The 26,853-nt window shown below is 59.0% G+C and overlaps 1 protein-coding gene across 4 annotated transcripts; it reads left to right on the top strand.

Annotated features, from left to right (window-relative positions):
* Window positions 1-283: 283 nt before the first annotated feature.
* KCNC4 (potassium voltage-gated channel subfamily C member 4) lies at window positions 284-25,068 on the top strand. 4 transcript variants are annotated; one of them, XM_086765763.1, is made up of 6 exons: window positions 284-655; window positions 1,263-1,615; window positions 3,496-4,242; window positions 8,957-9,893; window positions 11,471-11,656; window positions 17,444-17,905. In XM_086765763.1, the coding sequence occupies exons 2-6, from the start codon at window positions 1,448-1,450 to the stop codon at window positions 17,578-17,580; spliced, it is 2,175 nt and encodes a 724-aa protein (XP_086621889.1). In that variant the 5' UTR covers window positions 284-655; window positions 1,263-1,447; the 3' UTR covers window positions 17,581-17,905. The 4 variants fall into 4 exon arrangements, with proteins under 4 accessions (XP_086621889.1, XP_086621888.1, XP_086621890.1 ...); XM_086765762.1 differs by having other exon boundaries at window positions 284-1,615; XM_086765764.1 differs by lacking the exon at window positions 17,444-17,905 and adding an exon at window positions 23,813-25,068 and having other exon boundaries at window positions 289-1,615.
* The last annotated feature ends 1,785 nt before the right edge of the window (window positions 25,069-26,853 follow it).

Genomic DNA, 26,853 nt, shown 5'->3' with positions numbered 1-26,853 from the left:
GGACACCGAGGCACCGCACCGGCCTCCCCAGCCGCTCCCGGTCGTTCCGAGGGCAGGCGGTCACCGCCGCCGTCCCCAGTCCGGCCCAGCCTCCTCCCGCTCCCAAGCTGCTTTTGCGGAGCAGCAGTGTCCCGAGCGACGGGAGCCACCCCCAGCGCCCGGCCGCGCCCCGCCCCGCGTGGCAGGACCCGCAGGGTGGCGCTGTGCGGCCGCCGCCTCGCCGGGAGCCTGGGGGCGCGGGGGCGCCGGTGCTGGGCCAGCAACCCTTCCCGGCACGGGTCACGGAGGGACGGGGCTGCAGACCCTGCCCGTGCCATGTAAATATCCGTGTTCGGCCGGCCACGCAATTTTTACCTGGAAAATTCGCCCGGCGGAAGCGGGCGGCAGGGGCGAACCTTGCCCACGGCTTGCGACGGCTGCTCTGGGGAGACCCACCTTCAAGAGAGCGCCCCAAAAAACTGGGTCCCTTCGGCCTGGGGAGCTGCTCTGTGGCGTCAGCGCCCTGCGGTGCCGCAGGTGCCACCACCCGCAGACCGGAGATGAACCTGTCCCACCGAAAGCACGAAGAGAAGAGGGCAGAGACCTTGCTTGGAGCATCTCGGGGGTGCTGAGGTCTTTTTATTAATGGAATCCTGGGCTGGAAGGAGCTGGAGAGGTTGGTTTGTTCATCTCTACCCCAAAGCAGAATTGTCTCTCCCTAAAGCGAGCTGCAGAACGCCTTCCTCCCCGTCACTCCGTGGATGGGGACGTTGCGTGGTCCCAACCTCTCCTGTAGGCCACGCAGCCCTCCCAGCATCCCGTGGCCCCCTGTCCTGGCCTGGGTGTGCCAAGCTGGGGACATGTCCCATGTGCCACAGGCAGGGCTTGGGGCGCAGGGCCGGGGCAGGACGAGAGGCAGCACAGGGATCGGTGGGGGGCACCCACAGACCCCTTACTGCATCCTCAGGACCCACCCAAGCACTGTGGCTTTCCGGGCTGGTGCTGCTCCTCCTTGAGATCTTCCAGGTCCTCCTCTTCATTCCATCCTTCACCTGGATGTTATCCGAGATGCCTTCAACCTCGCATGAGGTCCCTGCAGAAGTGACTCCCTCTCGCTCCATGAAGGCCCTTATTCATCAAGCTCTTTCTATTTTCTCTCCCTCTTTCATTTTTTTTTTCTTTTTTTTTTTTTTTTCCATGGACATTAAAAATCTGAAGGCATATTTAGAGAGCAGACAGCTTTGGGCGGGTGTTGCTGGCTAAAAGATCTCTTCCTTCCCCAGATACAACCCATTTGTCTGCCTGGCCACCTCCTCCCACCTCAGAACGGCCGCGCTTGGGTGCACGAAGATCTCCCCGGGATGAAAGTCGCTGGATAAATTATTAGCATCAGGTCGCGGCATTCCTTCCTCCTGGCCAAACTCGCATTACCGATGATGAGGAGCCGAGCTGCGATGCCTGGCCGGTGATGCAAGGCTCGATTTTTCCAGCACGGTTTTCCCTCGGGCTCGGCGCTCTCCTGCTGGTGCAGCCCCGGGTGGTTTGGGTGTGGAGCTACGCCAGCCTCCACCTGCTCAGGATCCGGCCCTGGGAGCTGGCGAGTTGCAGTTACAGTTGGAGCAGGGCTTTCTTGGTGGTAAGATGTTTGTTGTTTTTTTTTTTTCCAGTGCGGCTCTCACGCCTCGTGGCTTTTTGGGTGGAGCGTTTGCCCCAGCCACCCCCAATGCCCCCTCCCCGGTACGTGTCACCAAGGGGACAAAGCTGGGCAGGGGGTGAGGAGGGGACCTGGGTGGGGGGGGACGCTCTGCAGAGCCCAGGGAGGTGCAGAGGGGGATGCTGGAGTGGGGCAGGGTCCCCCACTCACCGTCCCCCACTCGCCGTCCCCTCGCCCTGCACTCTTAGCCAAGTGCTGACCCTCCCCACCCCAATAACAGGCCTGTGCTGGGCTTGGACCCCACCTGTGGCCCCAAAGCACCCGCCTGCAGCCCCCCCGCACCCCAACACCAGCAGGAGTCAACAGCGCTGGTGGGACTGGGTCCCTTGGGCATTCGCCTCAGTGACAGATGTGTCCCCTGGGCCACCGCAGCCCATCATCTCCTCCTCGGCTGAGCATCACCAGCACCCCGGGGGTGTAAGAGCCCCCCCCCCCCCCCCAAGGAGGGGGATTTAGGGGAAGGGCCCTTGGGGGGTGGTTGGTACCCTGAGTCCCAGCCTCGGCGTCCGTGGGTGCAGCTGCGGGGAAGGGGACATCTTTCAAGCGGGAGCCAAACCAGATGCAGAGATGCTCGGGGAGGGTGGTGGGAGGGAAGGAGGGGTCCAGGTCTGCCTGCAGCCACCCACCTCCCTGCGGGACGCGGTCCCACGCGGGGGGTCGGTCTCCCGTGACCTCTCGGCGAGCGAGGGATTGGGAGCCAGCGAGGGATGGGATCTGCTCCAGCCGCTGCCAAGAGCTGGCTCCAGATCCGCAGGCAGCTCCGGGCTGCATTTCCCCTCCGGCGCGGAGAGGAGCTGGGGTGGCCGGGGTCCACTCCTCGCTGACACCCACTCCCACGAGAGCCTCGCCCGCAAGTTGGGCTCCGTGGGGAGGTGAGCCGGTCCCTGGGAGTGTGGGGGGGGGACGGGGGACTGGGATGAAGGGAAGGGGGCTGGGAGGATGTGGAGGGGATGGGGGGATGGATGGAGGGATGCGGGGATGGAGGGATGCGGGGATGGAGGAGCGTGGGCGGCGGGGGGCTGCGGGGCTGGGCGCAGGTGGTAGGGGGGGTCCCCGGTGCCCCGGCGGGGCGGTGCCGGCTCCGGTAACCCCGCCGCTCGCTTCCCAGCCCCTATAAAAACCCCGGGCGGGCGGCGGCGGCTTCGCTTCCCCCGCCGAACCCCGGAGCGGGGCCCTCGCCGCCTCCCCCGCGCAACAGGGCCCCCCCTCCCACGCCCCGGCCTGGCCACGCGTGAGCGGGGCCCCCCCGGCGCCGCAGCCCCTTGCTGGGTTGGGGGGGGGTGGGAGCGGGAGAGGAGGAGGAGCAGGGGGCACATCCATCTTCCCCCCGCGCCGGGAACCAGGAGGAGCCCCCCAGCAGCTCCCCCCTGCTCCGGCCCGGGGGGAGCGCGGAGCCGCCGGAGCGGGAGGGGCGGGCGGCGGGCCCCCCCCGCGCTTGATGCTGCGGGTACCGGGGGGGGGGGGGGGGGCACGCGCAGGCCGGCGGGGCTCAGGGCTCGCATTCCCCCCCGTCCCCAGCATCCTCCTCCCCAGCCGGGCCCGCATCCCGCCGCGGCGGGGCCCCCCCTCCCGCAGCCCCCTCCTGCCCGCACTTGTTGCTGCCCGGCAAAGGCTGGGCTGGCTCCCGGTTTACAGGGCGGATTTATTTCGGGGGGGCGGGGGGGGAGGTGGTGGTTTTGGAAGAAGTGGGGGTTGCAGCCTCCCCTGCCATCCCCCAGCAGCCAGCGGTGTCCAGCTGGGCTCCAGCCTGCTCCCCCTGAGGCCGGAGCCAAGCCTGAGCCCCCCGCTTTTCCCCTCCCCAGTCCCATCTCTGCCCCCCTCTCCCGCCTCCACCGACCCCCAGCTCCTCGCCCGGAGGAAGGGTGCGCATAGGGTGCATCTCCCATCCACCGAAATCTATGATCAGCTCCGTGTGTGTCTCCTCCTACCGTGGACGCAAGTCTGGGAACAAACCACCCTCCAAAACATGCCTGAAGGAAGAGATGGGCAAAGGGGAAGAGTCGGACAAGATCACCATCAACGTAGGGGGTACCCGGCATGAGACCTACAAGAGCACCCTACGGACTTTGCCGGGCACCCGCCTGGCCTGGCTGGCCGACCCCGACGCCCAGAGCAACTTTGACTTTGATGGTAAAAGCAATGAGTTCTTCTTCGACCGTCACCCCGGCATCTTCTCCTACGTGCTCAACTACTACCGAACCGGCAAGCTGCACTGCCCGGCGGATATCTGCGGGCCCCTCTTTGAGGAGGAGCTCACCTACTGGGGCATCGACGAGACGGACGTGGAGCCTTGCTGCTGGATGACCTACCGCCAGCATCGCGACGCGGAAGAGGCCCTGGACATCTTCGAGAGTCCTGAGCCCGGTGGAGGGGCCGGTGGAGAGGAGCCTGAAGAGGAGGGGGGTAGGGAGATGGCCCTCCAGCGCCTGGGGATGGATGACAGGCCGCCGGGCGCGGCGGGGGCTGCTGGAGGGGGTGGCTGCTGTCGGAATTGGCAGCCCAGGATGTGGGCGCTCTTTGAGGATCCCTACTCGTCCAAGGCAGCAAGGGTAAGCTCCCGAAACACGCCAGCGGGGAGGTGGGACGGGCCGTGCTGGGGTCGTGGCTTCACCTCCCCATCCTCGTAGGCAAGATGGTCTCTCCTGGTGGGTTACATGGGCCACCCTGTGGCCACCCCTCTCCTGCCATGGGTCCCATTGACCATCTCCATCCTACAGGAAGTCTCTTCCAGCATCTCCCGGCCTCCCAACACATCACACCTGGGGAAGACTGGGGCCAAGCCCACCCCACTCCCTGCCCCCTTCACACCCTTGGGTGCTCCCCGGGCACCTCCCGGGCACACAGAGATGAGGGGTTTTCAGGGAGAGTCCTTGGCAGGGCTGAGTCCCGCAGAGTTTCAGGATGCTCTGGGATGGGCGGGATTGTGTGGGTGCCTCTTGCTGGGTTGCGTGCGTGCCCACGTCAAACCCCATGTTTAATGGCCCAGGTACAGAGTATGGGGATGGGGCTGGTGCCTGCTGGCACCCAAATTGGGTCCCCAAGCAAATGGGGTCCTCATGGTTGTCCCCAAGGAGCACGTGCTCCTCTTCCAGGGCAGCAGCTGCCCCAGAGGACCCCCCTGCATCTGCGCAAGCACCATCCCTGTGCCCCGCAAGCACCTTTGTCCCCGCACCCCTGGCCCCCACCGTCGCCGCGTCGATGCTGCCCACGCGCAGCATACGGTCCCCGTCAGCACGTGCGAGCACAGGCTTTCAGCTGGTTAACACACAAACACACTCCCCCCCAACCCCCTTCATCCACGCACGAACCCGGGGACCCGGTACACCATGTACATGCACACGTGAGCACATACATGTGCTGACACCCCCCCCACGACCCCCCCTCGTGCACGCAGATGATCCCTGCCCACAGACACTGACACTCCTGGGACGTATCCCCATAACCAGGTGTGCCTTTGGGTCCCAGTCCCCCTTGGGTGCTGTTCTGCGCACGGGTTTCCTCTCCCAGCTGCCCTTAGATCATCCCCAAAGCGCTGCCCCCCGACCCCCAGACACCCACCCACGCCATTCCATACCCATCTGGTCCCATCCCCCCACTACTGTCCACTCCATTGTGCCCAGCTTATAAATCCACCGCACACACACGTAGAGGCATTTGGGATCGAACCGCGCTCGGGATACATTTAGAGGTGTCAAATCCCCATCAGTGCTACAAAATCCTGCAGGCGTTTCACGCCCACCGCAGCGCGCGGGGCAGGGGGTCGGTTTGTCAGGGCGGTGTTGTTGCAGCTGACGGAAGAGCAACACACGCCCTCGCAGGATGCCTGGGCAGCAGGAGCTTTACTCGTTTCGAAGGGGGTACCCGATCCTTGTGCCCGTCTCTGAGGGCTCGTCACCGTTGAGGGCTGCTCAGAGTGGTGCAAAGCTCCAGGTTAAAAATGAACCCAAGCACAATAATTCAGCTCGGATTTTTCGCGTTGTTATTTGGGTCTGCTTTTCCTGCTGAGCTGCTCTCAGAAGGGCTTTCGCTAAAGAGAAGCAGGAGGAGCAGAGATGGCTGTGGTGTGAGCCCCGATGGGACTGGAGTGGGACCAGTCTGCACTGGGAGCTCCTCGCTTCCTTCCTACCACTCTAAAATAAAGGCTCGGCTCAGCCTTCACCGATCACAGGCTCCTCTGGGCCGTATTTTCCTCTCTAAAATATCAGTCTGGTTTTGCAATAACTTGGGAGAACTGCTTTGGCAGAAAGGGAAACTGAGGCACGGGGCAGTGCAACCGCCCTAAGTGAGAGCAACCTGCCCAGTGCACCCAGTTAATGCAGGGAACCATTACTGGTTTGGAGCCACCATCCAGCTCTAGGATGCTCTGGGGCCCATGAGCATCTCTGCGGGTGCACCGTTCCTGGTGCTGCCCTGGCATTTTGGGGTGGCTGAAGTGGGATTTCTTTAGCGCTGCCCCGTTTTGGAGTCTCCCCTTCCTTTGCGGAGCAGAAAGGGCACTGCTGGCTGTGGCGTTTGGCCTGGGGGTGCTCCGGAGCAGCCGGTCCGGCGCATCTCACCAAACCTTGGCAGCAGCGGGAAGGAGAGCGGTCCCAGGTTTTGCGTGTTCTCCCTCCACCGTGCGACGGCAGTGACTGAGTCTCGAGGGCTGAGTTTCTCCGGTCCTTGCTCCTGCTCACCCACGGAGCAGCCCCTTGGGCCCTGACTCAGTTGGCTCCTGGCTATTTCCATCTTTCCCTACTTCCAACACTTCTCTGTCCCGCCACCTCCTGAGCTGGCAGGTGCGTGAGCGTCTGGTTAGAAATTCCCTCCCCGAGTTTTGGGCCTCTTCTCCTTGGAGCATCAATGCCCTCAGGATCTTGGCTCCTGTGTCTAGTTCAGATTCCGTGAAGACTTGGTCCCCAGCATAGCTGCTGTCCCAGCTGGAGTGTAAAACTTTTTTCTGCCCCGGTTGTGATTTTACCTCTGCTTCCACGCTCCATAGCTCCTCATTATTTTTCCCTTTGCAGCCCGACTTGTGGGGTCCTGACCTCGTTTCCGTTGGGACTTCCAGGCCAGTGACACCCCGTAGGGTCATGGGTTTTTTTGGGAACACCATCCCAAGCTGCTGAGCACGTGTTGAGATCCTGTAGATCACCGGCAGGTTCTGGAGGACTTGTTTGGTGGGGATTTTGGTGCTGTATTGGTGGCCGCTGGATACACACATCGATTTTATTTTTAAGACAGTTTACGGAAAAAAAGCCTTGAGTTTGGAGCAGAGGCCACAGCTGAGAGAAGACATCTCAGGTCAGAGCTCCAGCTGACACCGAACTGGAGCAGCACTATTGACTTTGGGAGGGGACGAAGGCTGGCACCGGCTGCAAACCTGATTCCTATTTTTAGAAGCTGTTTTTGCTCCTGGGGCTGCATCAGCTCTCACCTACACGGCTCGTGCGGCAGGGCTGTGTGTTTGCAGGGTCCTGCTCTCTTCCTTGGCAATTTTTTTCTTCCTGCTTTGCTCTGAGTCTAAGTTTTCACTCTTCGCATTTTTCTGAGATTCTCCATACGGGAAATTCAGGAATGTTACTCAGCCCCCAGCTGAAAAGCAGATTATTTTGGCCGTGCCACCGCTGTGTAGACACACTTGTCCAGTTAAACTGCCCTTGCTTTGAGATCCCACTTATTTGTTGGGTTTGCTTCCTGGATTGTGGAACGCTGCCTTCGGAGCTCCCACCAGTGGAGCCACATCACGGCCCGCGGTCCAGCTGGTCTGGTCTGGGGGATGTGGAGCATCTCAGCTGTCGTGGGGAGCCCACCCCTGAGCAGGAGGGAAGAATCATCTTCCAGAGGTTTCTCCATCAGTTAGAGCCTGGCTTAAACTTCACACCTAACTTCTGGAGGGCCGCTGCTCTCTGGGCTGGACCCATACCGGTTTGCCCTTGGGGACACCCCTCAAGGATGCTCTCAGCAGGCTGAGGGCTGCCAGCACGTTACCGGCGGTGTCGGGAGCCGGGTTTTTCTCAAGCGTGACTCAGGCTGTCTCCGCTGCTGATTCACTCCAGCCAAGGGCCCGGGCTGTCGCCTGGAGCGGGCTCGTGGTGCAGCTGCCTGCTGAATGCAATCAGCTGGGGCGTTTGGACAGCAAAAGGTTGCATCCTGCTTGGTGCGGGCATGGCATTAGCAGCAAAGGGTGCTGCTCCCGGGGAGCCAAACCCGCTGTGCTTTTGTGCTGGAGGAAGGTAGAAGATGAGCTTTTCTGCTCAGAGGCTTTTTTTTTAGGGGCTCTTGGAAACAGATGCTCTGGGTAACGGACTCATCATGAGCTCATCCTGCCGGGGAGGAGGGCTGAGCAGGATTGATGGGGGGACGACAGAGCAGTTTTGTTCTGACACAGCTTGCGATTTTCCACCGCGTGCGGCCGGGCCCTCCTCTCACATCCGAGGCGAAGCGGTGGCGTGCCGCAGAGCGAAGGTGGCGCGGAGGGAGTAAAGGTCTCACTGGTCAGGTGGAGGGGAGAAATGGGAGCATCTGGGTGCCACCAGGTCTAAGCACCAGCAGGACACCGGGCTCTGCCTGCTCCTCTCTTCCTCGTCCTGTCCGCTCACTCCTGGGACACTTGTGGGCACATCGTCCACTGCTGACCCTCAGGGAGCAGGGAGAGGGCAAAAGGACATCGCTGGTACATCCAGACCCCAAACCTCACAGTTGTGAATGGTGCAAACATCTCATCTGGGGGATTTGGGATGAGTGTGGGGGACAGCTCTTTGAGTTAGTCCTCTTAAAGTTCCTTTTCATGGGTGTTCCCAGGGAAGACTCGCTTCAAACCCAGGCTGTTGCAGGTCCCTCTTCATCCCCATCATTGTCATCTCTGGCCATCTCCAGCCACGGCTGGAGCCCAGCACGCCTTGCCCTGTGTGTATTGTACCACTTGGAGAAAGGTCCCGGACTCATGGCTGCAGACAATGAGGTTTGCTGTCAACTCAAGGGACAGGTCCAGGGAACCCATCCCATTCTCCATCCTTAGTCTTGGGGAAACGGGTGGTGGCAGCGTAGCTCCTGGGGTGTTTTGAGCCAGTTGCGGTCATTTTTGTTGAATGAGGACTTCTCTCATCCCTGCTATTGCTACTGACTATCAGGTGTTAGAAGAGATGTACCAAAGGTTGGTGGCACCAGAAGTGTGCCTCAGGCTGCCCCAAAGTTGTTGTCCTGGTGGTTCATAAAACTGCTGCTCTCCTCCACCAGTTGACTGAAACCAGCTAACGGCCCAGGTAATTTCTGCTTTTGCAGGTAGTTGCTTTTGCCTCGCTTTTCTTCATCCTGGTCTCCATCACAACCTTCTGCCTGGAGACGCATGAGGCCTTCAACATTGATGTCAACGTGACAGAGACCCTTGTGGTTGGCAACACCACGACGATCCTGCTGACGCATAAAGTGGAGACGGAGCCCATCCTCACCTACATTGAAGGAGTCTGCGTCCTGTGGTTCACCCTTGAGTTCCTGGTTCGCATCATCTGCTGTCCAGATAAGCTTCTCTTCATTAAAAACCTGCTCAACATCATTGACTTTGTGGCCATCTTGCCCTTCTACTTGGAGGTAGGTCTCAGTGGCCTGTCCTCCAAAGCAGCCCGGGACGTACTGGGCTTCCTACGGGTGGTCCGTTTCGTCCGGATCCTCCGGATCTTCAAACTGACACGGCACTTTGTGGGTCTCCGGGTGCTGGGCCACACGCTCCGGGCCAGCACCAATGAATTCCTGCTCCTCATCATCTTCCTTGCCTTGGGGGTCTTGATTTTCGCCACTATGATCTACTACGCCGAGCGGATTGGAGCCAAGACGTCCGACCCCCGTGGGAGCGACCATACTCACTTTAAGAACATCCCCATTGGGTTCTGGTGGGCTGTGGTCACGATGACGACCCTGGGCTATGGTGACATGTACCCCAAGACCTGGTCAGGCATGGTGGTGGGGGCTCTCTGCGCATTGGCCGGGGTGCTCACCATCGCCATGCCCGTGCCCGTCATTGTGAATAACTTTGGGATGTACTATTCGTTGGCCATGGCCAAGCAGAAGCTGCCAAAGAAGAAGAAAAAGCATATACCCCGTCCGGCCCCACTGGACTCCCCTACCTACTGCAAATCCGAGGAAAACTCCCCCCGTAACAGCACCCAGAGCGACGCTTGCCCCTTGGCAGTAGAGGAGGGGGCGGCTGAGCGGAAACGGTCAGGTGAGACCCTGAAGGTGGGGCAGAGGGAGGGGGAGACCTCTGGGAGCCCCCAAGGCAGCATTTCTGGTCCCCTGTGTCCCAGGATCCCTGGGGACTGCCCTGCTGCAGAATGTGGCCCTTGGCTCTTGGGGTGGCAAGAACTTGACGCAGAAAAGGCTGGGGCCCTTGGGTGTCTGGGTGTTGGGTGCCGTGTTGGTGGAGCAGGATGCTGCAGATCAAGATCCCCCTCTCCAGGCAGGGGTGGAAAGGCCGTGTCCTGCTCTCCTAACGGCACAGGTCAAGCACTGTGGTGTGTCTCAAAGTGTGTCTACCCAGCCCATGTCTTCCTCACCTTGACAGAGGTGAGACTTTGCAGATTCCCATCTTAGCCTGGTGGCGCCCTCAGGGCAGGTTTTCTTTTGCTTCCTCCCACCGTAAATCAGGGCAAGCTTCACCAAAACGGATAAATACATGGATATTCCCTGGGACTTCACCTCACCTCCCCACTCATCTTCTACTAGATGTAGCATCCCTGTACAGCAACGCCTGCGCTACTCCGAGTCCTGTGCGCAGGCAGGAGCAGAATCAGGCTCTGTACGTTTGTTTACGGACTCATGTGCTGAGCTGAGTTTGGGGGTCGGCCATTTCTTCCCTTTGGGTCAGAAGAGGGCATGTCCCCGGCTGTGGGCAGTCGGTGGTGGGCAGCATCGCTTGGGCTAAGCCTGGGGGACTGCGAGAGCCCCGCTGCGGTGTCACTGCCGGCCACGGAGGCTGCTGTGCCCTTTTCTTGGTTTGCTGCCAGCGGCACCTCCGGAGCAGCCGGCTTTGCGGTGTGGAAACACGGGACCGCAGTGGGGTTGTGTCCTGCACCAAGGTGGCATTCACTGAGGTCAGCCCTGAGCAGCCGCACATCTGGCCACATGTGTGTAACGGTGATGGCCCTTTACCCGTGAGGACACGGGGAGCTCCCAATGCCCCAAATCGGTGTTTTCCGTTATAAATCTCCCTTTTCCATGTGCCTGCGTACTCTGTCTGCCCCAGGAGCCCCAGCAGTGGGGAGCAGTAAGAGCAGCTGTCCCGCTCTGGAGGAGCAGGTCAACCCCATCCCTTCACCCCAACACCGATCCAGGAGCTCCGGCCAGACCCTCCCCTGGCGCAGCGTCCTCTCAGCTAACGAACCACAGAATGAAATGACACAAATTAGCGCTTCAACGCTAACCTGAGCAGCCCGTATCTCAGCAGCGTGATTTTCAGAGAGCTAATTCCCACCGATAGGTGGGTAGGTCTCAAAGACCAAAGGTGTTTGTTCCCTTGGCAAACCCTCCTTGGCTTCACGCAGGGTACGTAACCCCCAGCAGGAGTAAGAGTTGCTATTTGCTGCTTGGGGCTAAAATCTGGCATGGTCCTGCGCCCCTGCTCCCTCTAAATCAGCTCCTCCAGGCTGGGATCGGTACCTGAACTTGGGGATGTTGCTCTGGGCCATCTGCAATCTGGTCTTATGCTTCCTTGCATGGTCTAAGCAAACCCTTCGGGCCACCCCAAGCACCTTGTTCTGTGGGTTTGCCGGCTGCTGATGGGTCTCTGCCGCCTTCTTGCAGACTCGAAGCAGAATGGTGAGGCCAACGTGGTGCTGTCAGACGAGGAGCAGCCGCTGTCGCCGACCGATGAGGAGAAGCGGCCCATACGGCGCTCCAGCACCCGGGATAAGAACAAGAAATCCTCCACGTGCTTCCTGCTGGCCACGGGTGACTTCTCCTGTGCAGCGGATGGAGGCATCCAGAAAGGTACAGCTGACACTGGAGGTGGGACTCAGCGCATGGGCTGGGGAGGGTGAGATGGAGAAGTGAGGTCGAGGTTTATCGCATCTGTCCGAGATAGTGGTTCATCTCCATCTGCCTGGCTGTTCTCTGCTCCCCAAATCCTCCCTCTCCATCTGCTTCATCTGTGTCCACCACGTCTCTCCGTGCTAGCTCTACCTTTTTGGTTTTCTCCCCCCCGCCTCGTCCTCCTCCCCTGACTGCCACCATCTGGGCTCTGTGACGCCAAGCTGGCTGCACTGCCCTCCTTGGGGACAGGTCTGTCCCTTTGCTCCCCAGCGCTCCAGCTTCTCCTGTCCCTCCAGCTCTTCTCCTTGGGCTTCCATTGCCCATTTTAGGATGGTGTGATGGGGACATCTCTGCTGGGGAGGTGGTGAGGTTGTGACTGAAGGTGGTCAAAGGGTTTTCAGTAGGGAAAACAAAAAACCCACAGGCTTTTCCTTTTGGTTCCCCCTCTGGTGTCTTTTGGTGGGTTCGAGCATCAGGAGCCACAATGTGTCAAGCGCTGCCTTGCCAAAAGCGCTGGGCTGCCAGAAAGGCTGTCTCCTCGGGGTTTGGAAAGCGAGCTCTGCTAAGTGTTGAGGTTTTCGATGGGAAACTGTGGGGGAGATGAGTCAGGAAAACACAAAACTCTTCTTCCTGTGACAAAACAACATCCCTCCTCAGTCTGGTCCCTTTGCACCATCCTCCAGCCTTCTCTGCTCCACCAGCCGTCTGCCCTGTGCCCGTCACTCCAGTGCCTGGGAGGTGAAATCCAGTGCCTACTTTGAGTTACAAAATCCAGCTGCACCCTCGATTGCCAGGATAATTTTTAGGACATGGCTTAGTCTTTTAGTTCTGCAGTTTTTCTTGTGTGTCCAGTGCGGTATGGGACGATGTAGCTGCAGAGCTGACCTACCTCTACCTCCTTGGTACCACCTAATGCCAGTTTCTCACAGGGAACGGTGCATGTGAGCTGGGACCAGGCAGGAGAAAAGATTGCTTAGACATAGACTGGACATAAGGAAAAAAATTTTTCACGCTGATGGTGGTGGAGCACTGGCCAGAGAGGCAGTGGATGCCCCATCCCTGGAAACATTCCAGGCCAGGTTGGATGGGGCTGTGAGCAACCTGATCTGGTTGGAGATGTCCCTGGACTGGGTGGGCCTGAACGGTCCCTTCCAAACCAAACCATTCTGTGATTCTATGACTCTCTGAGCTGCATACCGAGAGCTGGTGGCTCATGGTGTTGATGCTTTAGAGGCCCTCAGGGGTTTGTTGCTGTAGTAGTGCTTGGGATGGTAAAGACTGGATGGGCTTGGGACATAGGGCAATCACATTTCTTACATTAGTAGAAGCAAATTGGTTGCTTCATCTTGGGAAATCAAAGATTCCCTTTGCCGTTCTGGCCCAACCTCATCCCTTAGAAAGAGGAAAAAAATGAAAAGCCCTGCTCATCTTTGAGCAGAAGGGTACTATATAAATATTTTCTTGAAATGCCGCATGTTTTTTCCTGGAAGTGCCTTTTTCTGTAAAGATGGTCTCTTTTCTTGATGTCTGTGGTGGGCTCTAGTCCTGCTCCAGGCCTTGGGAAGGGGGGATGCTGAACTGGAAGGGATGAAGGAGAGGGATGAAAGCCAGTGCTGATCTTCATCCTTATCAGATGCCCAAGTCAGGCACCTCTTCAACTGAAGCATTTGAGCTTGGTCCCACTGAAGCCAGGAGAACTGGGGTAGATCTGAGAGCTGAGGATCCAGCGCTGCTTTCGTGAGGCTCCCAAATCCCATTACTTGGCTGCAGGAGACCAGGAGGTTTTTCTCCTTGCATGGCGGCAGCAAGAGCTAGTCAAAAGGGCACGTCGGTGATCCTTCTTGGTTTGTTCTGGTGTCTTTCCTGCAAATGTCAGAGTGCTTTTTGCAATCAAAACTAGACGCGTGCTTATGCCCACCTTGCTGAAATGATCTTGCACCCAGGGAAAGGTGGATCTGGTGTCCAGACAGGCTTGAGTGACATGTGAGAGCTTCTGGGAAGAGGGAAACTCAATATCCATGTCCTGCTTGGGCTGTTGGGGATGGACCGCTGGGATGCTGTCCTGGGAGGCCAGGGCTGGTGTCTTCCCTGCTGAAACGCTCCAGCATGGTCAGGGTGAGCGGTGACCAGAGATGATCAGAGGGGCACAGCAGCCTCTTGCGCTCCAGCCGAAAGCTGTTGGGCGCCGCAGAGGCGCCTCTTCCCTCGATCCTGATTTATCTCCTGCTGAGGCTGTTTGTTCTGGTACTGGGATGCTGGCAGCTCTGCAAATTGAGATGAGCTTGGTTCCGAGCCCGACTTGCTGATGGCCATCTGTCAGATCCTGGGACAGGTACTGGTTTCTGTACAAGCTGTGGAAATCAGGAGATGGAGCTGGTTCAGGAATATGCTGCAGATCTCAGCATCCACCATGGTTTCAGCCTGATTCCAGTAGTTGATCTCGTTGGGGCAGCTCAAAGAGAAGAGTTACCCCTGTCCACCACTCCTTGGACCTGGGCTCTGGAGAAGACCGAGCTGGACTGCAGTGGATTCCCATGTGGCATGTGTTTCTTGTCCCTATTTCTGCTCCCAGCAGTGTCACCATGCTCCCGTACTGCCGAGGACGGCTTCAGACCCCTTCAGCACTTGGGTCCTGCTCAGCAGCTCCCCAAAATGTGTCCTTCTGGGACCCTGACACGCTGGCATGGGTCTGTCTTGGCACGTGAGACCCCGTCCTCTGCTTGGATGGAGGGATGTGGAGGCAGGAGGAGTCCAGCATCCCCCACGGCAGCGAGATTGGTTATGATGGGTTGGAAAAGGTGGTGACTGAAAGCAGAGTGGGATCTCAAGAGGAGCCACAGGCAGCGGGGTTAAATGGAGGGAAGGGGATTTACCCTCCTGGCGGGTCAGCTCTTCCAGCACCTCCTCCTTATGGCACGCCGGCGTGGCAGAGCGGCAATTTCTGGCTTGGCTACCAGAACCCGGAGCATCGTGTGGCTGATTTTTACTCTGCAGCTTGCTGTTAGTGCAGGGCTGTGAACCGGCACGCGGCTTGAGCAGCGTGGGATCGAGCGCAGGGACGCTCACGCGAGCATCCCCTGACGATGCCTGGGCAAGCCCGTATTTGCGCGGGGACACGCGTGTGAGCGCGTGCCACACGCAGGCGAGCACCAGGCTGTCGGTATGAGCGAGCACAGGCGTTCCTGGGCAGTGCTGCCTGTTTGCGTTACCCCATCCCCATCTGCCGCTGGCTCCAAGTGTGTGCAAGCATGCACGTGCGCTTGGGAGCTGCGCGCGTTCACGTGTGGGACGTGCGGCATCGCCGGGTCCCAGGGAGGAGCCCACCGCCCCACTGCTCTGTTTGTAAGATGCCTCTATACGGCTCCTTGGAGACAAAGCCATTTTTAAAGCCGTCCTAGTGACCTTGGTTAGCACCAATGCGAGTTGCTGGGATACCGGCTCCCTTAACGAACGGCACTGGTGGCAATTAGCGGAGCACAGCCCTCCGGCGCTTTCCAGCTTGACTTTGTGGTGGTACCTGCACCTGAGCTTGGTGGAAAAACCACGGCGGCCTTGAGGGATGGAGCCCTGAGCTCCTTCCCCGGTGCTCCCGCGAGCATGGCTTGGGAATAAACGGATGGAGAACAGAAGTGCTGGGCTGGGGGCAGGTTCACCCTCTGAGTCCCGCTGCAGAGGGGCCCTGGGGCAATTCAGCATCTTTATGAAGTGCTGCCCCAAACGGTGATGCCTGAGACTCAATCAAAGCCGGCAGCATGGTTTGGCCCTGCTCCTACGCCTGTTTCCATCCTTTTCCACGCAGCAATCCAAGCAGGAGGACAGGGAGCATCCCTATGAAGTGCTGAACCACGTCAGCGGGTCTTGGCATCACTGAGGAGGCCTCCAGCCAGCCCCGACCCCGTAATGCCTCCCTGCCAGACTGATGTTGTTTGCGTGCCGGCTCCGTCGGTAACCCTGAGCTTCCAGGGACTGGTTGCGTCTCGGCATGATTGCTTCCCCCACGCGTGGCTCAGGGTGGCAGGGAAATGCGTGAGCTCTTCAAGGAGCCTCAGTGCGCCCAGGAAAAGAGCAAGGTTTACTGAAGGATGAGCCTGATGCGGTTTTTTTTGGGGGGGGGGGGGTTCGGGAGGGGAGCTGGGGATCTTTGCATCAGCTGTTGTCGGTGGGAAACATCCCCAGCTCGGGCTGGGGCTCCCCCTCTGCTCGGGGCTGCACTCGTTTCTCTCCTCGCTCGCTGCGTGGATTCCTACCAAAAGCATAAATAAGGAAATTGCTCGGCTCTTTGGGGCCTGATTCTGCTCTTGCTTCCCGCTGCGGGAACTGGAAGAGCTGTGCTGAGGTCAGCAACAGGTTTTGGCAGCCGGTCCTCTGTCCCCTGGCCCGTTTTCTGCTTGGAAGCCAGAGGAGCTTTCCTCGGGGGCTGAGTTATGGGAAGAAGCTGGAGACTCTCAGGCCTCCCTGCCAGCTGCTGTGGTTGGGAAAAGATTAGGAAAAAAGTATAAAAAGGGGATAATATCAGATTGAAAGAGGTAGTAGTGCTCTGGAGCCTTTTCCAGACGATGCTCGCCTCTCAGCATCTTCCTCGGGGGCGTGTGTGGGGGTGATGCCGTGATCGCTCCGGTGTGAGCGTTGATCCCCAATCCAAGCCCAGAACAGCCCGGCAGGGCCAGCACCCGCCGTCGGTGCCTTCGCATCGAAGCAGAACCCAAAGACGCGCCATTGACCCCCCGGCGGGGACACGGGCCGGTTCCAAGCTCGGTGCTGCCGAGGGCCCATCCATCACCTTGTTTTTCTGCTGTCAGGGAGCTGCCTCCCCCCACGTACGCACCCGCGCTGGCTCGCACGTGCTGGCTTCTCCGGAGCGCTGGTGCGAGCGGGGAAGGCAGAGGCGAGGCTGGGTTTGTTCGTTCCCGGGGAAGACGCTGCGAGCGCGGCGCAGCGCGGGGCGGTTGGGCTCAGCATGGCCAGCAGCATCCTTGATTTTCCACATTTTGGCAGCAGAGCTGTCCCTGCAAGGTGCAGCAATCTGCAGAGCAGATCCTGGGGCTTGTCTTTCAACAGAGCTGCTGTTCACCTAAAAATCCCATTTTCAGTGTAAATGCTTCATTTCTTTCCAGAAAGCAAGCGGCTTTTGACCTGCAAGAGCATTTGCTCTGGCTGTTGCTTTTCAGTAAAAGCTGGAGCAATTTCTGGCGCTTTGTGGGGGGGGGGGAGTGAAGGGTTCTTATGTTAAAAGCAAGAGAAATATTTGCTTTTTAATACAATTTCTTATGGAAAATAATAAGCACGTCTACCTGCTCCTTTCTGTACGGAAAGGTGTCAGCAGCAGCTCGCTGCCACAGCCGGCTTAAAACCCAGAGCCAAGGGAACAGCTCCTTCCAAATCCCGTGTTTGTTTGAGTTCTGCTGCTTTCCCCCGTTTGCTTCAGCCCACGCAATCCCCGGGCTCATTCCTCATTCAGCGCAATTTGGGAAGGAAAACCCAGCACCCTCCAGGGCCAATTTGGTCTCCCACCATCGAGCCCGGGGTTCGGCTGGTGCTGCTCAACTGCACCGAGAGCCGAGGGGAAGGGAGGGGAGGTCTGGAGGATCTGCAGAAGCTTGGTCGCCCTCACAAAGCCCTTCCTGAATTTTTTTAGGGGGTTGACTCGGGATGCGGGGCTGGGTGACGCTCGCCCTTGTGCCCTTTGCTTTCCGAGCCTTGGGAAGGAGGCTGCTTGGCTCTAACCTCTCCGTTTTCTTCACCAAGGCTATGGAAAATCCCGGAGCCTAAGCAGCATAGATGGTGTGGCAGGATCCACGGTGGGCTTGGCTCCCCTCGTGTCCCACTGCAGCTCTCCCTGTCCCCTGCGGCGTCCCCACTCTCCTGTCCCCTCCGTCCTCTAAAACGCCGCCCGGATCCCGCTTTGTCGCGTCATGTCGCTCTGTCCTCCCTTCCCACAATGCCGTGTCTCTGTGGTGGTGCCCGTGCCCAGAGGAGACCGTGCTGGGACATCTCCATCGTTGAGAAGGGGGTTCTGATCTTCTCCAGCCCAGTGCTGCCGCCGTGCTCCCCCTGCCCAGTTTGCAGGATGTGGGATGTCTCTGTGGAACTTGTCTCGTGTCCATGTGTTTGGGATGGTCCCTGGAGCGGGCCGAGGGTTTGCTCAGTGTTCTTTGTCCCCCTTTAAACCTTATTCATCCTGAATAAATTGGGCCAACCCATGCGGTTCCCTCTGGTGTCCAGCGCTCCTTCCCGTGGGCCGTTTGCACGTGGGCTAAAGGGCAGTGGAAACGCGGACATTGACTCATGAAATTATCTGTCATTGTGCTGGAAATGGCTCAGTTCATGTAATTTTAGGTCTTTTTTTTTCCTCCTTTTTTTTTTTTTTTTAACAAATAGCCTCAAGTTTTGGGAGGCAGCAGATGAATAAACCTCTATGCCCTGCCCAGCAGTGGGTCCCCTTTGTGCCTTTTTCTGCCTAAATCACACTCCTTCCCTCCCCGCGTATCTCTACCTCTCCATCCACCCTCAGGGGTGGTCCTAGGGCTTTGGCAGGTGGCTTTGGCAGCCTTGAGAACCAGCCCTGGCGTCCCGCAGAGGCGGGAGGCTATAGGGTCCCAGGCTGGGTGCGGGGAGAGCGCAGAGGTTGGGATACAGCTTTGCAAATCTACAGATGGCTGGATGGATCCATATGGATGGATGCTCCCCTGAGGAGCTGGGAGGTGGTGGGGGATGGGAATGGGGGTCCCTGGGAGCTGTTGGGAAAGGTGCTGCTGCTGTCAAATCGTGGGGGAAGGAGAGATGTGAGACAAAATGACACCTAAGTGGATGGGAGGGTGAATCCTCTTTCGGGACGGACGCAGGGTGGTGGGGCAGAGCATCCCCGTGGGGGTGGGAGCTGGGTTTGAACCGTGCCCTCCCCGAGCCTTGGGAGGATGAGGCTGGCGAGCCGGACTCCCTGTGGTACTGCTGGGTTCTGCTCACGTATATCCATTTTGGGGAGGATTTGGAATGATCTCAGGTGTCTTCCCCAACTAGAACAGAGCCTTCAGTCCCCTGACTTCTGGCTCGTTTCCAGCTCTGGCTCTGCCTCCGCAGAGGCCTCGGGGTCTCGGCTGGCTGGAAGGGGCTGGTTTGTTGGGTGCCCTGGTCCCGGCTCTCACCCCGGCGCGCTCTCAGCCTCTTTTCTCCTCAGAGCGAACCCAGCTCAGTGGGGCTGGGACCTGGGGGCTTTCAGCTGGAGGACGGGGAGAGCCCAAGGGCTTTTTGAGGGTCAGGCCGTTCCCCTTCATCACGGCCAAGCCGGAGCTGGTGCTCAGAGGATGATGCAGGGCGAGCATCCCCTCGGTGCCAGGCTGGTCCCCGCACCCCGAAGAAACCAGACTGGATTTTGGCAAATCCCACAGCCAGGACCCTCCTGCCCCTTCCCAGGCTCCCTGTGCCTCAGTTTCCCTCAGTGTAGAGAAGGATTAACACTGAGAGCCTCCTGCAGCAAAACTCCTCGCTGCCACAGTGGAAGAGATGCTACGCAAGGAGGAAGCGTTCAATGCCTCATCTGGCTTATTTCTTTTCCTCCCCACTGAGCTGAAGGAGCTGCCAGGAGGAGCCAGTCACCACATCTCCAAAAAACCCCCCCAAGTCCTACATGGGGCCAACACGAAGCCTTTGCCTTTTATTTTGCTTTTTCTCTTTCCTGCCCGCCTTCCCCTGCCCCCGCCGTGTGCACAGAGCGGCGTCAGTCGAAGGGAAGCAGAAAAGAGGTGAAAAAATGTGGTCCTGGGGCTTGAGAACCCAGTGCTGGAGCTGGAATTTCTTGGGATTTAGGGAGAGATTAGGATGAGCTGCGTCCCTCCTCTGCGCAGGACATCCTGTAGTGGTTTCTCTGATTCACCCCTCGCCAGCAGCAGCCGAGTTTCCCGTGTGTCAGTGGTGTGGCTGCATTCCTTGAATTTCCGTAATTAAAGCGTGTTCCTGCACCAAAGGGTCGGGGTAACTCAGCAGGTTTGTGAGTCCCCCCCCAAGAACCCTGGGGCTTCTCAGGTGCATCCTCCCCTTTGGAGCGGGCTCCTCTGGAAGCAGGAGGAGCTGAAATATCCCCAGCCCGCGCGCGAGGCGAGGGAAGGTCACTCTCCGTGATGTCAGTGGTCTCTGAATCATAAATCATTTAACCAAGGGCACACGTTGACTTTGGGGACAAGCCAGGCATGAAAAACCGGCTCCGCTGCCCTGTGTCTTGCAGAACAGCAGATCAAGACTCAGACTTTGGGGTCTGAAGCTCTTGAAAGCAGAGGATTAACCCCAGAGCAGATGCAGCCACGGACCCCAAGAGATCCCATCCTCTCCTTTCCCCCTGCCAAGCTCCCAAATCAGCTCATCCAAACACCGGAGCTGGTTGCTCGCTGTGGTCCCTTGGCGGACCCCCCCAAAAAAAAAATCTCATCCCCATCAGAGCACCGAGGGTTGTGTATGAGAGCTGCCACAGAGCCGGCAGGATGCAATTTTTAGCCGTGGCGTTATGCAACCCGGGAGAGGGGATGACTAATGTGCAAAAAGCTCCTCTAAACCAACCCGGCCCCGAACGGGAGATGGAGGGATTTCAGTGGGAGGCACCAAACTGGTGAGAAACCCAGCGCGTCTTCTCCCTCTTCCTCCCCGCCGCCTTCTGACCAAGTGATTTGGGGGATGCGGGAGGGGGAAAACAGCATGGTGCTATTTTTAGGCAGGGTCCGGGTTGGTTTTGGGGGTGAGTTAGCTGGGTCAGTCCCCCTGGATAAAATGACAGGAGGAGCTGTAATGGATCAGAGGAGCAGACCGCTAAGTCTCTCCGTAGCCCAGGGTTTTATCTCAAACACTGGCCAAAATTGGCCGCCTAGAGAATAGGATAAGAATAGAGCAGGAATATACGATACTTCCCCCGAATATCCTCCCAGCCGCTTATCGATGTTTAGGGATCTGGCAGGAGCGCACGCTCTGGCTAAGGTGGAACGCAGCAGGAGAAAGCAAGGTTGTTTGATTTATTCTTGATGAACAGAATAAATCAATAGGAGTCCGGTTGCCTCTGCTCAAGCCCTAAAACAGCACCTAGGAAAGAAAAAAAAAAAATCAACTGGTGTGCAGCGACCGTCAGGGCAGCGAGCTCGCTGTCGGCATCCCAGCCTGGGAAGGAGAGCTTTCCATAGGATGGGGCGAGCGTGCCAGGTCTGAGCCGCTGTTTGGTTCCCAGCAGGATGCTGTGACTGAGCGGGAACGTGTAGATAAAGCGCTGTGCGTGTTGTATATACGTGTCCCTCGCCTACATGTAGGGTAATGCCCGGCAGCGGGAATGGGCTCAGAGATGCTGTGTTGCGTCAGGCGGCCCCGGCGTTTTTGGGAGTCCTTGCATCCGTCTGTCTGTGTGTCCGTCTGCCGAGACTGGCAGCGCTTTAGAACGGGGTTCAAATCCCAGAAAGCAGCCGTGTAAGGGGCAAAATCCGAGCAGCCTCATCCTTTGGCCCCGGGGACCGGATTTGGTGGCAGTTTCCCCCCTCCATCATCCAGCAGCAGCTTTCCCCTTCCTTCTCCCTCCTGGCAGGCTCGCCTTGCCATCCGGTGTGGCGTGGAGGCTGCTCTGCCGCCCCAGGTTGCGTGCAAAGTATTAATTGTTGTTGCAACAACCGCTCTGTTTCTCGGGAGATGCCTGAAGGAGCTGAGAAAATAGAAAGGCCTGTCAGGCAGCTGGGCAGGACGTGAAGATGTCAGGAGAGTAATTGCTCTGCCCAGAAGCAGCCTGTTTCTGGCTTCCCCAGCACTGCCGGGAAAAATCCTCAGTGCTTATTTGATGACAATATGAATAATAATAAAAAAACCCCCAAAATAGCAACCCCATCTCTTGCCCATGCTGACGAGGAACGGGGAGAGCAGAGGCAGATGCAAAATAAGACGCAGCTGAGTGTATAAATAGGTACCTCCCAGCCTGTTACGTCCTGACCCCCGCCCGGGCGATCGATCCCGTACGCTTTTCCCCCCTGAAAAGGTGAAGTGGGGCTCAGAAATTGTTTTGCAAGGTGCTGGGGAGTGGGTCGTGCTCCTCCTCTTGCACCCTCCCCGGGTAGCGCCTCTGGTCCTCGCAGCATGGGAGATGCATCCCATCACCCCGAAATTCTTTACGCAGCCTGCGGAGATGGACGTCACGGGAGGTGCAGATGTTGGCTGGGAGGAGTTCAACCCCAACATCTGGGGAGCGCGGGGGGACGCTGTGCCCCAGGGGGCACCACCGGCTCTTCCAAACCCTCTTGTTGCAGTGGCCAAAAGAAAAGGGACCCACAAAGCGACCTGGGGCGGCTGAGGGAAGCCTTCGGGGGCGGCCCGGAGGCCAAACCCCATCGGTTTTGGTTTTTGGTGATTTCTCGGTCAGCACCTCCTGAGCCTCTTGTCTGTAAACAGATCTTTCAATGGAGAAAAAATAAATAAGAAGGGGGAAAAAAAAACCCAAAACCAAGCAAGAACACTGGCAGACCGAAGTGGAGTTAGTGTAGGACCTACCCAAACGCCCCGCTGGAGCAGGTGGAGGCTGGCAGCCCGGCGGTTAAGGGTGTTTGGGGAGATGATCGTAGGGGGAAAGTGGGACTGTGTGAACTCACCAGCCCCGGAAATTCGGGCGGGGGTGGCCCTGGCAGCACGGCAGCAACCCCTGGGGATGGTGGGGGCTGAGTCCAGCTTCCTGCCTCATCGAGGGAGGGGGTGGTGGGGCATCACCCCAGTGTTGTTGGGTGGCAGTTCTGCACCCCAAAAAAAAGGCCACACGCCGCGGAGGGGCTGGGACCTGCCAGTGGCACAGAACTGAGCCAGTAACAACACGCTGAGACAGGAGGGAGGTTTTCCTGTGGTGGCTTTGTCTAGGGGACAGCGACTAAAAGAAAAAAAAAAAAAAAAAAAAATCTCAGCTGTTGTTATTTATTTTTAGTCATGCTAATTTTTTCCGAGGCTGGAAAGCTGCTTTCCAAGGCAGGTCCCAGGAGGATGCAGGCAGCAGGTCTCATGCTAGCGCACGAAATGGCTTTGAGTGGGGAGGAGAGGGGAGGTAAAAGCTGCACCGTGCCCCCGGTAAATTGATCGCCCTAACGGGGAACGGCTCTAGCAGGCCGCGAGCCTGCCCAGAGCTTTTAGCTGCCTGCAGCAGTGACTGAACCGGGCATGGTGGTGTTTTTCGGCAGCTGCTGGTCCCCCAGTTGCTTCTGGGGGATGATGCTGGGTCCCCTGAACCGGTCCATCGCGGGGGCTCGGGAGGTGGAGACCCCTCCTGCGAGCCCTGCGGTTTAGGGACTTTAATCCCAAGGGTTTTTCTGGGATGAGGGGTTTTGAAAAACCTCTGCGTCCGGGCACTGCTCGCCCAAGCTGTGCAGCGATGCTCGATGGAGGATGAGACTTATTTTGGTGGAAAACGAGATGGCTTTGGAGCCGTGTTCAGTCTGCAGTGGCGAAAGCCGGGTCAAACCCACGGTCGGGAGCTGGCGTGGGGTTTGGCAGCAAAATCCCCGGGCGGTGAGGGCAGCTGCGTGGCTTATTGGGGAATTGGGCGCTGTCTCCCCGTCTGACGGCCCCTCGCCTGCAAACCGGGTCCTGGCACACGGGCAGAGGCGGCGTTGTGACTCAGAGCTCCAATCAATGTTAATTAATTCAATGATAACGAATGAGGGGGAGCGAGAGAGCGAGACAAGAAAAAACACTGTGGGATATTAATACAGCGGGCTTGGCTTTGGGACATCTGGCTCGGGGCTGGCTGGGGAGGTTCTGGTGACGAGCAGCTTTCTGGGGGGAGAGGGCTCAGCGGGGATGGCTGCTTTCCTCTGCTCTTCATTTTCACCCTCGAAATCACCCTGACTCCACCTCTGCTTTCTCTTGGAGAACTGTTTCCCATGTCTCCATCTCTGTGTCCATTCTGAGGTGTTTTTTTAAAAAACATTTTTTTCCTGATTTACTGATGGAACAGCAGCATTTTATCCCTTTGGAGAGGCCGTTTCACTTTGTAGGTACTGTTGTTTTCTGCATCCTGCAAAGTTTGCATCCCCTGGAAGCTCTCCCTTTCCCATTTCTCCACCAACAGCCGATGAAAGCAGTGTCTAACGGCGTGTTTAATACTTCTGTCTTTAATTGCAGACACCTGCCAAGACGTCCTCTCTTCCAGTTACCCCCAGGGTGAGGTGGTCACTTTCTCCTGAGCCCCAGCTGGACGCAGGCAGCGCCCCGGCGAGGGATGCTCTCCCCGAGGGATGCTCTCCCTGAGGGATTCTCTCCCCAGGGGATGCCTTCTCCGAGGTGGAGGGACGTGTACCCCAAGGGATGCTTTCCCCGTGGCGGAAGGATGTGTGCCCCGAGGAATGCTTTGCCCGAGGTGGAGGGATGCTGTCCCTGAGGCTGAGGGATGCTTTCCCCAAGGGATGTGCTCCCCAGCGCTGAGGGATGCTCTTCCCGAGGCCAAGGGATGCTCTTCCTAAGGCTGAGCAATGCATTCTCCCCAAAGCACCAGGAGGCTTCCCCGAGGCCAAGGGATGCTCTCCTCAAGGGAGATGCTGTCCCTGAGGCCAAGGGATGCTCTCCCCGTGGCCAAGGGATGCTTTCCCCGTGGCCAAGGGATGCATTCCCCCAGGGATGCTCTCCCCAAAGGAGCTGCTCTCCCCGAGGCTGGGACACGCATTCCTCGAGGGACGCTCTCCCGGAGGCCAAGGGATGCTCTCCCCAGGAGCTTTGCTTGCCCACCGCAGCAGCCCAAAGCTCCGGCTGCCACCTCTGTGGCTGGGGTGGGGGTGGCAGCCAGGTCCTCCCCAGAGCGATGCCGCGGGGCAGCGGGGGCCAGGAAGGGAAGTTGGGGTGCGGGGGGCAGCCCCGCTCCCCTGCCTGCTGCCAGCCCTGCCACGTAGACGCTGCCCGGCTCCCCAGCGCACCCCCGGGCTGCCCCTCTCCCCTCGCCCCCGCTTTCGGACGCACCTCACCCCCTCACCTCCGGAGACTCGCCAGCTGCTCACCAAGACGTCACCGCCCGTGCTCTCACCCCTCCATCACCAGACACTGCTGCGGACCCTCCTCCGGAGTTTCGAAGGCTCTGTTTGAGGTGCCGCGCACGGGTGCGCCATCGCCCCCCTCTCATGGGTGCTCACCCCGGGGGTGCAGACCCCAGGAAGACGGGGGGGGATGAGCAGGTCAGTTTGGGCGCGGGGACGGGGACGGGAAGCAATAGGTGAGGGAGGCGGGGTGAAGCCGGCCGGCCTGGCAGGGCCGGTGTCTGACGCTGTTCCATATCTCCGTGACCAAGGCAATACTACTCCCATTTCCGTCTGTCCTGTTCGCATGCCTTTACCTGTCCAGCCCTACTAGAGTTCGAATAAAGACATCCATGAGCTGAGTCAGCTCCCGTACCGCTCCTGCCTCCTGATTTCCTCGCCACCAGCTCCCTGGGTGCTCACAGGGGTCAGGGGGAACAGGTTGCACACGGCTGACGTGGTGCAGAACAGCGATGCTTTGTCCAGACTGGAGAGGGGACTTTGTCCTGCTGCTGGGGGACATCTCCAGCCAGCTTTGTGCCAACCACCCTGTCCCTAAACCCACCTCCCAAACATTCCAGCTGTCCCGCTCCCCTTGAGGTCACCCTCAAGCAGCCTGGCAGGTCCTGAGCTTTGCCGAGACCCTCTGAGTGCTCCCGGTCCCCAAATGCTGCAGGATCCCGGGGGGATGCAGGTGCCCAGCGACACCTAACCGAGCGTCCCTGCGCGGCCAGCCCGGGCCCTGGGCATCGTTCCGAGGATCAATCCGTGTCACAGAGGGTCCCTGGCACATTCGGCAGTGCTGCGGGGCTCTCGCAAGGGCTCTCGGCAGCCGCAGCAGGAAGCCGAGCATCTCGCTCCCGGCCTCGGAGGAAGGCTCTCGCTTTAATCCCTCTTTGGCCCACGGCCACCAGTTGCTCACACTCGTGACTGCTTTCTTTTCAGTTTCATGGCAGCTTTTCGGTTCCCCCCTCGGTTTTAACCGTTCTGGCCTCTCCCTGCACAAACAGTCTCATGTTCCCGGGGTGGGTTGTCAACTGGTAGAGCCCCAAAATCTCCATCCTGGAGATGTCGGCTGAGGCCCCTCCAACTCACTGCAGCAGTGATCGGAGTCGTGCCAGGTGAGAGCTCTTCAGCTCCCCGGGGGCTCACACTGTGCCTCCGGGAGTGCAGGAGGTTTAAATCTCCTTCAGATTTGGTCAAAAAGCAGCGCCGGGAGCACTCCAGCCCCAAAAGGCTGTGAAATACTCAGCCTTCAACCCGTGAATCAGCTTAGTGCCACCTGCTTGGCTCTGCGACCAGGCTGCCCAGGCAGCTCCAGGATGGTCAGCCCGTTCGCCTCAATGCGGCGTTCACTCTGAAGCCTAAGGATGGCACGGCTACGGCCATGATGCTGATTATTCCATCTTTGATAGTGAGAGCAGGCAGAGCCAATGCATTTGTCAGCTCTGCAGTGCTTTTCCTTCAACAAATGAATATCGCGTGCACGCTGAAACCAGTCTGCCGGGGGCTTTCCAGTGGGCTCCCATCCAAGCCGTGCGAGAAAGCAAGGAGCTTGGCCACAACATCCAGGCAACGCCACTGCTGAAATCACCGTCCCCGCTGCCAGGGACACCCGGGGTGAGGACAGGGTCTGGGTCCCCACTGACCCCGGTGGCTCAGGCACCAAGGGTGTCCCCAGGGACCCCCCCAGCTCTCCAGGGTGCTCCTCACCTCCCTCCTCCCTCTTTGGCTCGAGGAGAGGTGAGGGGGCTCCCTCCACACCCAACTGGGGGCTGCGGGATGAGCGAGCTGTGCCCCCAGCCTGGATTTGGAGCAGGGAGATGGGGCATGGCTGTGGGCACCCCGACTTCCCGATGGATCACGGAGACGCAGCGGGGGCATGGAGGGTGGGGGGGATGGAGATGGGAGAGGTTGGACCCCTGGCAGGAGCAAAACCTCCTGGGGGAGCACTGGGACCAGGCGCGGAGGAGCAACAGCTCTCGGAGGGAGCAGGAAGCCCAAAGGGGAGTAGAAAGGTCAGTTTATTGACGCTTCAGCTGTCCCCATGAGGAACTCAAACCATTTTTGGACCCAGGCATCCGGCTCCCCAGTGGGATGCTCCCGGCATTCCCCATACCCCCATGGAGCAGCCCGTCCCCGCCGGTGGGCGATCCCAGC

Source organism: Chlamydotis macqueenii, chromosome 23 (assembly GCF_036417535.1).
Source record: "Chlamydotis macqueenii isolate bChlMac1 chromosome 23, bChlMac1.mat, whole genome shotgun sequence".
NCBI lineage: Eukaryota > Metazoa > Chordata > Aves > Otidiformes > Otididae > Chlamydotis > Chlamydotis macqueenii.
This window is presented reverse-complemented; position numbering and strand designations above follow the sequence as displayed.